Raw genomic sequence first — 13,859 nt, forward strand, 5'->3', positions numbered from 1 at the left:
ATGTGCATACAATGAAATATCAGGCAACTATGAAAAAGAATGAGTCAGTATTTATATTCTGATATAGTTTGTGAATAAAAGGTGTCAAAACAGTGTGGGGTGTTTGCTACCTTTACGTTAAAAAAAAATAATAATAAAGTAGAACCCTAAAAGAGAAGAGTTTGTAAAGCAATGGATTCTCTGTCGATTTCAGATGGTTCCTTCTTGGTCCACCAATACAGTTTGGCTCTGTCCCCCCACAAATCCACCTTGAATTGTAATAATCTCAAGGTGTCAAAGGTGGGACCAGATAAAGATAATTGAATTATGGAGGCAGCTTCCCCCATGCTGTTCTTGTGACAGTGAGTGAGTTCTCACAAGATCTGACAGTTTCGTAAGGGACTTCCCCCTTCGTTTGTCAATCATTCTTTCTCCTGCCACCCTGTAAAGAAATACGTTCCACCATAATTGTAAGTTTCCTGAGGCCTCCCCAGCCATGCAGAACTGTGAGTCAATTAAACCTCTTTTCTTTTATAAATTACCCAGTCTTGGGTATTTCTTCATAGCAGCATAAGAATAAGCTAATACATCTGCCAAGGCCAGGTAGGACATATACCATGTAGCTAGTGCTGGCCACTCGGTTAGCCATGCTGTACCTGTGAGTCCATTTACCCATCTACTATCATGCTGTTATCACCAGCAAAAACCAGACATATGATATCAGCCTGCCAGAACCACCTGTTCCCAGTTGCATGTTTGATAGGTTCTTAGTGGGAGAAAGTAATGGTAAGATCCCTGTCAATCACACCCAAAATTTCCAAATCAAGGCAATTAAGTGAGCATCAAGCACAAAGCTCATAGAAGGAGTTTCTTTGAATAATTTTAATTTGAAAATTGTGGATGTGGTGAGAAAATGGCAATTTGAGAGGATGGAGCAAGGGGGCCACAGTGGGAAGAGAGGCAGCCTGCCACTGAGCCCCAGGACAACCCGGGCTAGATAGGCTCCTGTTCTGGTTGTCTTCATCCATGCAGTAGAGGCAATGGATTATATGTGGATAAAGGTAAAGCCATCCCAGAATCCACCCTTCCCCTCAGCTCGCTGCTTTTCTCAGTCACCACCTTGCCTAGAGCCCAGAAGTATAATTCTGTACTGAAAACTCCATAGGGTATAGAGCATGATGAATGGTACATTCCAGCAACAGAAACAATCTCGTGATGGTTTATGTCTCCAGGTAATGTCATCCTCGTCCACTAGCATACTCATGCTCCCTCATGCATGCAATCACATGTTCAGACTTCCCATTGAGTTCCTATTACTGTGATTCTGCAGAAAGACCCCCCCTGACTCTGGTCCTGATACATTAAACCAGTAGTTCTCAAGGTGTCACTCTAGAACCAGCAGCATTGGCCTCACCTGGGAGCTAGTTAGAGATGGGCATTCTTGGACTCCACCACAAACCTACTGAATTAGAAACTCTGGGACTGGGCTCAGCAACGTATAGTTTAACAAACTCTCCAGTGATAGTGATACAGGCCCAGGTTCTCAGCCTTGGCTACACATTGGGATTACCTAAAGAGCCTTAATGACTACTGATGCCTGGGTTCCACTCCAGAGGTCTGTATCAATCAAACTGTGTAAGAACTGGATAGTAGAATCTCTGAGCATCTGTGTGTCTGCGTGTGTCTCATACGCACACGCACGCACGCACACACACACACACACACACAAAGAAAGTGAGGATGAGTGGTGGGAGGAGGACAAAAAGTCTCTTCTACCTGGACACCTTTCAATAGAATCAACAACTTGTCACCTTTTTCTCTGCCTTTCTCTTTACCTGTCTCTTCCTTCCTAAGCTCTACTCCAGAAGTGTTTGAGCACTGCTTCAGTAGGTCTTCTCTGTCTCATTTCCAGACTGAATATATTAAGGCTTACTATGTAGTTTAATCTTGCAGAGCCAGCAGTTGTACTGGAAGCGGAAGGTCTTATCTTCATTACGCTATCAGGAAGCATCTCAGAAAGCAACCATTTTGCATACTTACCGGTGGAATTGACCCTAATGTACAAAAACAAAAAGATTAATTGAGTTAAAAAGACAAATTTATTGTTAAAATAACTTACCACTGTTTAACTCAACCGAAGTGTTTTAAAATTCAGCTTAACTGTATTGGTGCTGTTTTCTACTTCAGTGAAGAGCTGTGTTTACAAAACATAAGAAATACTTTTTCAACCTGGAATGATGCTATATTAGGACCGCTGTGTATTCTCTGCTGAGCCTTAACATGTGTCCCGTGTGATCTGGGTGACCTGGAAGTGTGTGTCCATCTTTTTGTGTCTCTTTGTGCTTTAAGACTCTTGGAGTTTCCTTGCGTACATATAATAAGCAGCAAGTCACCTGCCAAACCACTGGGATTTCCTCCTGCATGGGGTCCTTTGGTTTTAAGAGCTCTCAAGGACTTTGAAGAGAAGAGAGTAACTGAACCAGCTCATGGTGTAAAGAGCATGCAGCTGTCACATGCATGCTATTTACACCGTGATGCGAGCGCACATCAATTCATATTTGATAGCTGTGCTATGGTGGGCACACTTCCCAGGGAAGGCCTGCCAATTACAACAGGGGCAGCTATGTGTTCAATATTAGCAACATACCCAAAAGAAACAGCAGCTTTGGATTTGTTCTATGATTGTTGAACAACCAAGTCATGACACATTCATTCATTCAGCATTCATTGAGTAACTGCTACTTGCCAGTCATTATGCTAGGCGTGAGAGAAACTAAAACAAGTAAGACCTACTCCCTGCCCCCAAGAGCTTGTGGCCTGGAGAATGAAACACATGTAAATACTGACAATAAAAGGTGGCCAGGGTGTGGCCAAAGCAGATGCAGGAGGCTACAGGAGCATGGAGAACACCTGATGCAGGCCTAGTGGGTGATCAGGGGGCATCAGGGAAGGCTTCCTGGAGGAGTTGCCACCTGAACTGATTCTGGAAGGATAATGAGCATGGACTAGGTAAATGCTGGTGTCAGGAAGTAATAGAAATCATCTTTCATCTTAGTGAACACTAGAAAGTTCTATTTTGGGTCAGAGATCTCAATTATGAATCTAATGAAAGCATAAGGTCTCTCACTGGTAAAATGTTCACATATAATTACAGCACAATTTCTTGGGGTCAAGGACCCCAAGAAAGTTCCATACGCAGATCCTCTAGGGTTCATGAACCCCAGGTTAAAGGCTTTACAGAGAATGGTCTCCTCTGCACCAGAGGAACCCTCTGAGACCACCTAACACAACCCCTCACTTTATCATCAAGGAGATCAAGGCCCAAAGAAGAAAGAGAACTCGCCCAGGGACACACAGCCAGTGGGTTGTGGGGGGTGTAGAAGTCTGAAAGGAGAGGGAGGGCACATCCAGTTTCCAGTCCCCATGGTGTCTTTTCCACAGGGATATTTCCTGGCTGGCATCTGAGCTATGTTGACGTGAAGGACAACTCCCGCGACGAGACCTTCCGCTTCCAGTGTGACTGCTGGCTCTCCAAGAGTGAGGGTGATGGGCAGACTGTCCGCGACTTTGCCTGTGCCAACAACAAGATCAATGATGAGCTGGAAGAGACCAGTATGTGGGGGAGAGCATTGGCTCCAGAGGGAGGCAGGGAATGGTGCTGGAATAAGAAGATGCTGTTCCAGCTGGAGGGGGGTCAGATGCCGGATGCAGGGAATAATATGGAGAGATGCATGAGGAAACATCCTAAATGTTGCTTGGTGAAACTGGAACTGCTAAGAGACACTGATGCCAGCTCATGGCTCAGAATCACAGGGACTAATTAGGTAGCAGGAAAACCCACTGGGGACAAGCTGACCCTGACCTGAAGGCTGGGCTGGGTGGTTTGGTGTGGAGTCCTCTCTAGTTTATTTTTATACTGTGGATATCATCCAACTGATGCCTGTGGCAACAGCTGCCTAATCAACGCTTCCTAGAAACAGAATGCAGGGGAAGCCAGTATCTCCAGGAGCGGATTTCCTTTTGTCCCTTCCTCAGGGGATATTTAAAGGGGAAGAGTAATTGATCCTGAGGGGATGGCAATCAAAGCCTAGGGAGATGTGCCTTTCATAGATGCCAGTGTCTGGGTCCAACAGATTGGAAGAGGCTTGTCCAAGGCAGAGCCTCATGTAAGAAATGGATTTTTCCAACCTTAGTTATTAAGGCAACACTAATTTCAGTAAGAGGTAAACCTCTAAATCTCAGTGTCTTTGCAAAACAAAACAAATTTTTCACTCCTATAGTACCCACTCCAGTACGTGCGTTTGGTGGGAAGTCTTCCATGGAATGATTTAGGGACCCAAGCTCCTTCTGTGTCTCAGTCATTTCCAACATGTGGCTTCCATGTTTTCTGCAGATGGGAAAAGAGCATGGAGAAGGCACATTCCCCTAATAGAACTCATATCCTATTAATGTGAATTAGGCATGTGGTGCCACCAGATGCAAGGGCACCTGGGAAATGTAGTCCCTGGCTGGACAGCCCCTTCCAGGGACCACTGTAGACTATGGAAAGGAAGCCACTCACCCACAGTCATCTCTACCATTCCATCCAAACTGCCCAATGATGAGATTAGCTGCCTTGAGAGGTAGTGAGCATTGTGTCCCTGGGAATATTCAAACAAGGGCCAAATACCCATTTATCGAGAATTTCTGTATGAGGATTCCTGCCCTAACTCAGAAGGTAGACTCCCAACTTGTATAATTACACCCTGAGAAGTTATTGAGTGCCCAGTTTTATTTTAGATGCTATGAATAATGCATATTGCTTTGTGAACTCTAGTTTATTTGTATTGACCTTTGCACATGCATTAGTCTCTCAATATATCCAAAAGCTCCCACAGGTTAGGGATAGCATCACTCATGTATGTAGCCGTCTGCAGCTCTGCAGGCCTTGGGGATCAATAGGTGCTCAGTTAGTTGGTGCTGAGTGAATGGAAGAAAATGCAGTCCTTGTCCTTACAACCTCACAGCCTAGTTCGAGGGAAACCTTAAGACCCTTACACAAGTGCCATGATGAGCAATAGAGACTCCTCATACCATTGGTGTCCAGGGAAGGAGAGATTTGTAAGGCTTGGAGCATAATCACTGAGTCTCCTTCACAGATTCCCTGCCAAATCTCTGCTAAAATCTGTGAGATTTGGGTTAGCAGAGAGATTGTAGAGGGGAGGTGACCCTTGTGTCAGTTCCAGAAGGATGTGTGCATGCTGGAGACAAGAGGGCGGGGACGCACAGCCAGGAGAGGGCCTGAATCAATCTCTCTTTACTGGGAGGCTGCAGAGAATAGAGTGATGCCATCTGGACTGCCCATGAGGGAACAGGTAGCCACATCTGTGTCCTCAGATTGAGGTTTGCCCTGGAGGCAGTCATGGGTGCAGCTTGAGCCATGCATCCCAACCCTCAGCTACTTTCATTTAACCATGTGACAAACCCTTACTGAGCACCCACAAGGGTCAGGCCCTACTCTGACCTCCGGAGTCACGCCAATTAATTAAACAGGGGCCCTGCCCTCACGGCATTTACATTCTGACATCACTGACCTCAAGGCATCTCTGGACACTCAGTGTGTGAGGACAAACGCCCTCTTGTACTTGAACAGAGCTCTATGGGGGTGAAAGCACTCCACACCCATGTTCTCAATAGGTCTTTGCAATCCTACTCCATGAAATAGAGGGGGTGCAAATTCACATCTCTGTGTCATGGATAAAGCAAACAAAACACCAAAAAGGTTAAGCGACACATCGAAGGCCCCCTGCACCGGCCCAAGATGTCTTGTCCTTATTAGGCCTGGCTGGTACTCCAGACTAATCGATTGCACCATCTCATTTAGCCTCCTGCCCTCTACCTTCATCTCCAACTCTTGTTGACAATTCTAGAAGCTTCTCCCTGCCCTCTGCAACCATCTGCCTCTGCAGGTGATTCCAATGTGCAGCCAAAGCTGAAAACTATTGGCAATCTTTAAATAATATGTCTGGGTCCCACTCCCAGAGATTCTATTGTAATTGATCCAGGGTAAGGCCAGGACAGTAGGATCACATGCACGTGTGTGCATACATGCTTGTGTACACATGCACACACGCACACACACACACATGCACACACACCTGGAAGGACAAAACATCTCTCTCTGAGACATCCTCTGGAAGGGCCAATGTCTTCCTCTCTGCAGCCCTCCTGCTCCCTGTGTTCCCACTCTTGAGGCCTTTTAAGGCTGCTCAGTCAGGCTTATCTGCAACATTTTCAGCCCAAATAACAGTCCAGTTTGTGAGTCAACTCACCAGGGATGGAACATTCACTGCTTGCTTCACCAGGCAGTTCAGCTAGAAAATCCATCTTCATATTTACGTTATTGAAGCATCCATCCTTTGGTAGTCCCAGTGGAGTCAAACAGAAAATTTCAGGAGTGGTCAGGACTCTTGGTTGTATGTGCCTGAAGCCCAGTCCTAAGGTGGCTCCAGCAACAGGGAGTGTATTGGCTCCCAGAACTTGGAAGTCTTGGGTGGCTCTTGCCGAGGCTTGGCTGTCTCCAGAGGCTCCAGTGGCCTCCATATGTCTCTTTCTCTCTTCTCCTCTCAACTCTGTTTCCTCCCATGCATCAACTTTGTTTTAGTAGAGACTCTCTCCATAGTGGAAGTCAGCTGCTAGCAGCTCCAACCCCATACCATTCCAGCTTAAAAGCCTTCATGGAAGGTAAGAGAGCATCTCCCTGAGGAGGATTCTGATTGGCCAGGCCCAGGACTCTCAGCCCCATCCACTGATTGGCTAGGCGCCACTCTCAGCTGGTAGGAGCTCCCCAGCATAAACAATGGTCCTGAAACATAAGGCAGTAAAATCCAAATGCCCACTAGAAGCCCAACTATACTCCTAGGATTTCTCCATGGCAATCATGTGCCCCAGCAGTTCTTGTCTCAAGACTAAACACCTGTTTATTCTGCAGCTCCTTGAAGAATGTGACATTGGATCTTCCCTGCATCCTGCCCTTTTCCCTCTCAGTACATCCTGTATCACTCACTTGTTGCCCTCTGCAGATGCCATGCCCAGGATAAGGACAAGATTTCAAGGGGGATCTGCTTACTCCTCTCCTGTCTTGCCTTTCAAACTACCATCCATGCCCCCTAAGCCCACAGTAGCTTTGCTGGTGGCCCCTTTATGCTGGTGACCTCCATGTGCTTCTTCCTTTGCAAGTCTGCCAAGCGCCTTCCTCCAGTGGGGCTTGTCCTTGGGTATGCTGGCCCCACGGGAGATCTCTGTTAGATGGGGCTCATCGCTTTTACCTGCTCTGAATGTTCAAGTGCCTGATCCTCTTTCATCTGTTCCTTCCCAGCAACCTGTGAACAAAGTTGAGAGTCATGCCTTCTACATTTTTAACAAGCCGCTTCATATGGGAAAGAAAGCAAGGTGAAAATACACTGATTGAAGCTTCCTCTCAAAAGACCACTGATGCAACTAGCAACATTTGTTTCCAATCTAACTAAATGTCCTTGCTTACAAACCTTACTCCTCTACCTTATCCTTAGGACCACTAGGAAATAATTCATTTCAATCCGTGTAGGACGCCCTACCCATATCATCTCTCATATCTCCTACTTGAGTTTATCGTGGTGATATGCAGGTTCCCAGCGCTCCCTGCCTCCCTCACTGATGCTGACCAACCATTTCCCTAACCACACCTAGGATCCCTCTCTGAATTCACCAGTGCCTATTTGCAGAACAGACCATCGCCTCCTGTGGGCAAGCAGAAGGCAGTAGTACAGCTCCCCTTGCTAGGATGGCTTTGAGTCCCTGGGCTGGAATCTGTCCTGGGCTGCAGAGCCCCTCCCTGCTGCAGAAAGGATGTGCTCTCTGTAGATCTCTTCTCTATCAGAGGCTGCCTGTCTCTTTGCCTAGATTCACTCTGTTTCAGGTAGCAGAGATTTCTCCTTGAGAAAAGTTACCAAGGCAAAAGTGTGGCTGAGGGGCTGGGATTGGTGCTACATTGAACCTCAGATATGGCCATCTCTCCTTTTCATTATTTTTAATCATGTCTCTGACATAAAGGCACAGAAACAGAGCCACCCCTTTGGATCCGGAATCCCAGACTGTAAGTCATTCAGGTACTGCAGCAAGGGGTCTATGTCTGGGGATACTCCAGCCAGACACTTACTGTGTCCTCCAGGGTGCCAGCTCCATCCCTGGCATGGTCCCTAGGGAGTGAGCCTGGATCACATGCAACACTCCCTCAGTATCTTGGCTTATGCTCTTTTCTCTGCCTGGAACATTCCCCCATTTTCTGCTGATTGTAATCAAGGCTCTTCTTTAGGGACAAGCTCAAATGTCACCTCCTTCATGAAACTTTCTGTGATTAGCTCAATCACTCATTTATTCACTCGGTAAGTATTTATTGAGGGTCTGCTGTGTGCCAGACGCTGTTCTGGGCACTTGAGAATCTATCAATGAGCAAAATGAAGACCCCTGCCCTCATGGAGCTTATATTTAAGTAGGAGGGGAGACATACAATAACAATAAAGCAATGAATAAATAAACTACGTAGCATATTAGAAGGTACTAAGGACAAGAGAAATAATGGAGCAAGGTAACGCAGACCAGGAGTGCAAGGGGATCAGGTTGCAATTTTAATTAGAGTGGTTGGATAAACATCTCTGAGACATGACTTTTGAGTAAGAGCGAGAAGATGAGCCAGTGAGCTAAGCCACTATGGGTGGGGGAGGGAGGGGAAAAGAGGGAAGCACTTCAGGCAAAAAGACAGCATTGCAGAGCTCTAAGTCAAGAGCACACCTACGTGCTCTGGGTGCAGCTAGGAGGCAGGGTGGCTGGAGTGAGCAAGAGAGAAAGTACCAGGACCCGAAGTGGGAGAGGAAATAGGGAGCCAGGTTTTCGTCTCATCCCACAGTATTTTGGCTCTTTTTTGCAAGCTTAACTACCACATTCTGTCATATGGTACAGTCAGTGTTTGTATCTGGGGCTAGAGATTGAGTTCTAGGGTCACCCAGGGTCTAGTCTAGTCCTGGCACTTGGCATCTACTTAGCCAAGGTTGGAGGAGTGCATGCCAGCGCAGACACGATCGAGGGAGCAGAAGGGTGGGATGGAGTGACACAGACAGGATTCGAGTGGGACTGCTTGCTGGAGCCAGTGCAAGGGTCTTCTGGGTGCTTTGCCTGCCTGGTCTTTCCCCTTTGCTTTTGCAGTGGGCCCCCCTTCTTCTCCCTTCTCAGCACTGATCTGCAGGCATCCAGGCCCTGTAGCTGAGTGTTCAGCCCCACCTCCTGCTGCATTCCCAGTGGCTCCCATATTTGCTTGCAAAGAGGTTGCTACTATAAATAAAATGAGAGTGTTCGCTGTAGCCCCAGAATCCAGGCAGGTTCTACCTACAACGCCTCAATCGTGGTGATTTTAATCTGCCTCTCCCACCCCCAGCCTGTGGCCTAAGATCAAATGAAGGAACGGAGGCTGTTGCCCTCTTGCTCTTGTCCTGATGATGGGTGCTGCTTCCCCTGAGCTGACCCTCCCCCACCTCCTCCATTACAGCCTACGAGATCGTCATAGAAACGGGCAACGGAGGCGAAACCAGGGAGAACGTCTGGCTCATCCTGGAGGGCAGGAAGAACCGATCCAAAGAGTTTCTCGTGGAAAATTCTTCTAGGCAGCGGGCCTTTAGGAAGTAGGAAGGGAGGCCCACAGGGAAGTGGGGAGGGGGGTGGGTAGGTAAGGGAGGGCCCCAAGAATCTCCCCCTTAGGTGGGAGCCATAGCTACACAAATGGGCCTAACAAGCAAGTACTTAGCACCTACTGTGTGCCAATCTGTGCAAGCGCCCAGGGGCTAAACAGGCAGTGGTGAAAGGGAAAGCATGGGACTGCATTTAATGGGAGCCCACCCTGTGACCAGTGCTACTCACTGCAAACGTTGTCCCACACCTGTGTGGACAAGCACCACACTTCCTTCCATCAAAGCCACCTCTGAACTGCTTGGATGCCCACTCCATCTCCCCACTCCCTTCAGGACTGCTGAGACAGCCCCCACCTCCCTTAACTCCACTACGTCTTTCTCTTAGTCCACTCCGGCTGCTGTAACAGCATACGTCAGACTGGTAGCTTAGAAACAACAGAAATGCATTTCTCACAGTTCTAGAGGTTGGGGGTCCACGACCAAGACACCAGCAAATCTGGTTCTGGTGAGAGCCCGCCTCCTGGTTCATACCCATCTTCTCACTGTGTCCTCACATGGCAGAAGGGGGAGGAAGCTCTCTGGGGCCCCTTTTATCAGGGTATCAATCCTATTCATGAGGGCTCAGCTCTCATGACCCAATCACCTCTCAAAGGCCCTACCCCCAAATACCATCACACTGGAGAATAGGTTTCAACATATAAATTTCGGGAAGCTGGGACACAGACATTCCGTTTATAGCAAACTTTTCTTCAAATTTCTACATCAGGATGAAGTCTGGGCTCCTTAGACTGGCGCTTACAGACCCCCACAGACTGCCTTCACCCCTGCCTTCTCCATCAGCTTTTCCCTCCCTGAACCCAAACTCCTCACAAACCAACATTCTCCCAGAAATATCTGCACCTCCACACCCTACTATTTCTACCCATGACTTTGCTAAGGCATGCCTGTTTCAGGGGACTCTTCCCTTCCCCTCTTCCCTCTGCTAAGCCTCACCACCACCCCCCATCTCCATCCTGCATAACGATGTCACCATTCTTTGGTGCTGGGGCCAGGCAGCTAGTGGGGCTTTTTCATTGTGATTGTCCTGGTCCCAAACTGAAATGAACACCTCAAAGCCCCCAGGACTGCCATGAGATCTCGCTTGCCATCCCATCCCTGTTCCCTGGCCTAGTGCCTGGAATGCAGCAGACCCCCGACAAATGCTTACCTGACTTGGTGGGCATAGGCAGCTCACGGACCACACCTTTGTTTTCTGCAGGGGGACCACAGACACGTTCGAGTTTGACAGTGTCTACTTGGGGGACATTGCCTCCCTCTGTGTGGGCCACCTCGCCAGGGAAGACCGGTTCATCCCCAAGAGGGAGCTCGTCTGGCATGTCAAGACCATCACTATCACTGAGATGGAGTACGGCAATGTGTATGTACTGAGCCTCTCCCCAAGGAAGCGCCACTCCCTCAGCATGGGGCAGGGACTGAACTGGACCATGGGCAAGAGAGCAGGGTGTGAGGAGATGTCCTCTTCAAGGTCAAGATTACCCCATTCAGGAGGCCTAGAAGGCAGGGAGGGAAGAGACAGCTGCATGGTTCTGAAGCTACCTGGACTGCGCATCTACTGTCAGAGGCAGAGGAGTGGGCCAGATAACCTTGGCTGCATCTAGCCTTTGAATCTAGGGATGCTTCCTAGGAAGAATACTGAGAAAGTCAAACAGTGCCAGAGAGCAGAGACTTTTCTTGCCTTCCCCTTCCCTCACTCTATAATGACAAAGAAACACAGCTTTGAAGCCTGCTGTTTTCACAGTCATAGAGAAAATTCACCATCCATGTGGGCAGAGTAGGGACCAAAGACAAGCTGGAGTAATCCAATGGTCCACCTGCCTCTCAGTACCCCAGATAAGGGGCTTTGCATTCTCCCATCAGAGCCTTCTGGAGACTCAGGCATTTCTGGAAGATTAAGGGTCTTAGTTACCCGGGCAACATAGTCACAGTCATCAATTTGCCTAATTAAAAGCACTTGGTAACCAAGCTGGGAAGCCAGAAACAGCCCTAAGGCTCTGGAAGGCAGGAAAGGTGCTGAGAAGGAGTCAGGGGAGGGTAGAAAAGGGAATCCAAGGTCAAGGCTTGGATTAGCTGAGTAAAGGGTAAGTGAAAGCTGAGTGCACAGCTCACGGGGCCAGAACCACCGTGGACCCTCCCACATCTGCACCTCTCCTTGGGGCTGGCCCTGCTCTTACCACAGTAGAGCCTTCACTGCACAAGGAAAGGTAGTCCCTGCCTGCACAGAAGCAGCAGCCAGGCTGGACCCAGGCAGAGCCCTCAGCTATGGGCTCTGGCCCTCAGGAGCCCAAGCTTCTCAAAGCCACATCCATCCAACCTGCAGCTCCCTGGATTTGGCTCCCTGAGACCAAGCAATGCCTTGGGAATTTGGCAGAAGAGGTTCTGACATCTGCTTAGACTGACATAACAAAATATCAGAGAGTGGGTGTCTTTAACAACAGAAAGCTATTTCTCACAGCTTTGGAGGCTGGAAGTCTGAGATCAGGATTCCAGCAAGGTGGGGTTCTGGGAGGACTCTCTTTCTGGCCTGCAAATGGCTGCCTTCTCTCTGTGTCCTTACATGGCCAAGAGGGAGCTCTGATTTCTCTTCCTCTTAGTGTAAGGGCACTAATTCCATCATGAGGGCCTCACCCTCATAACCTCGTCTAAACCTAATTATCTCTCAAAGGCCCCCATCTCCAAATATCATTGACTTAGGGGTTGCAGCTTCAACGTATACATTTGGAAAGACACAACGTTGTTCATAGCAACTTCCCTCATGAGCTGTGGCATTATTTGCTGGGTCTTCTAGAGAAAACCCAGCTCAAGTACAATAAATCCTGTAGGAGTGGCTCTGTGTGGCTGCTAGGACCAGTACTGATGAGGAATTGGCAGCTGAGACACTAGCCCAGAAGAGTGAATGACTTCGCAGACATGCTTAATCGTGGTGACAATTCACATGGCCTCATTCTAGAAGGCACCTACATTCTGTGTTATAAAACCTCTTGCTTAACGCTGTGTGTAACATCCACAATTCCTTTCCTGCCACCGCGTTAACCATATTCGGAGTTCCATGAATTACAAATGAATTTAATCTCAATCTCTCATATACACAATAACCAAATTTCCATCTCCCAGCTATTTCCATCCTGAGCCCTCTTTTGCAGTGTGCTTTTGACCTTTCTGAGCAGTTCTTACTCATCACTAGTAGCCTCAGGATTTGGGAGGAAGGTCATACAAAGGGAACTTTATCCCAGTAGCATATCTAATAAACAACCATAAAAATTCAAATAATACAGAAACATATACAAAAGAAAGTAAACATTCCCTACAGCCCTGCTCATCAGAGGTGGCCTTTGTGATGGGCATTTTGGTGACCCCATTCTCTCTGGCATTTTTCTAATACACAGTGCTCACAGACGTGTGCTTATATTATACATGGTTTTGAATATGTATACTTCCCTCTGCTCATTTTTCTCTGCTTTCGCCTTTACTCTGGCTGGACACCTTCCCCCTTTTCTAGCAGGAGCAGCCTGCTACATATCCTTCCAAAGCCAGAGCTTTGTGTAAGTCCATAGGGCCCGCATGTTGGTGATCCTATAATTATGTCTATCAGAAAACATTTCCTTATATACACCAGGGAATATTTTTCAGCCATCAAAAATAAGGAATTAAATACATACCAGATGACTTGGAGCAATTCCCAGGAAGTATTATTGAGTGAGAAAAGTGAGACACAGGAAAACATGTCTTATGTGATGCCGTTTTGTAAAGGGAACACTGACATCCCCATATGTCTATGTATATGTGGGTCTGCGCAGGGTTGGGTGAAATGGAGGGAAATTTGGCAGCTACACCCTCAACCGTTACATGGGTTATCTGAGGAGAAGGGATGCTGAAGTGAGAGGAAGGAGAAAGAGAGCCAAGCAAAGAGGGAGCAAAAAAAAGTACATTTAGAAAAGTATGCATATGATCAGATGATTTGTATATTTATATAGAATTATGCATATTAGTGGGCATATGCATAAAGAAATACATTTTAAGAGACTTCTAAAACAATGTAAGTATATCCTCCTCTGAGAAACTGTAGTATGTAACAACAATCCAAATTTATCAAGTGATAAATTGGGGGAAGAAGGATCTCAAAAC

The 13,859-nt window shown here is 47.5% G+C and overlaps 1 protein-coding gene across 1 annotated transcript in view; it reads left to right on the plus strand.

Annotated features, from left to right (window-relative positions):
- The window catches only part of LOXHD1 (lipoxygenase homology domains 1), a 186,254-nt gene that overhangs the window by 169,455 nt on the left and 2,940 nt on the right, over positions 1–13,859 (plus strand). The window contains exons 38-40 of the mRNA XM_037738984.1: positions 3,421–3,591; positions 9,539–9,671; positions 10,936–11,094. Of these exons, the coding sequence (XP_037594912.1) occupies positions 3,421–3,591; positions 9,539–9,671; positions 10,936–11,094 (463 nt within the window). The remainder of the gene's footprint in view (positions 1–3,420; positions 3,592–9,538; positions 9,672–10,935; positions 11,095–13,859) is intronic.

Source organism: Cebus imitator, unplaced genomic scaffold, assembly GCF_001604975.1.
Source record: "Cebus imitator isolate Cc_AM_T3 unplaced genomic scaffold, Cebus_imitator-1.0 Scaffold60, whole genome shotgun sequence".
Lineage (NCBI taxonomy): Eukaryota > Metazoa > Chordata > Mammalia > Primates > Cebidae > Cebus > Cebus imitator.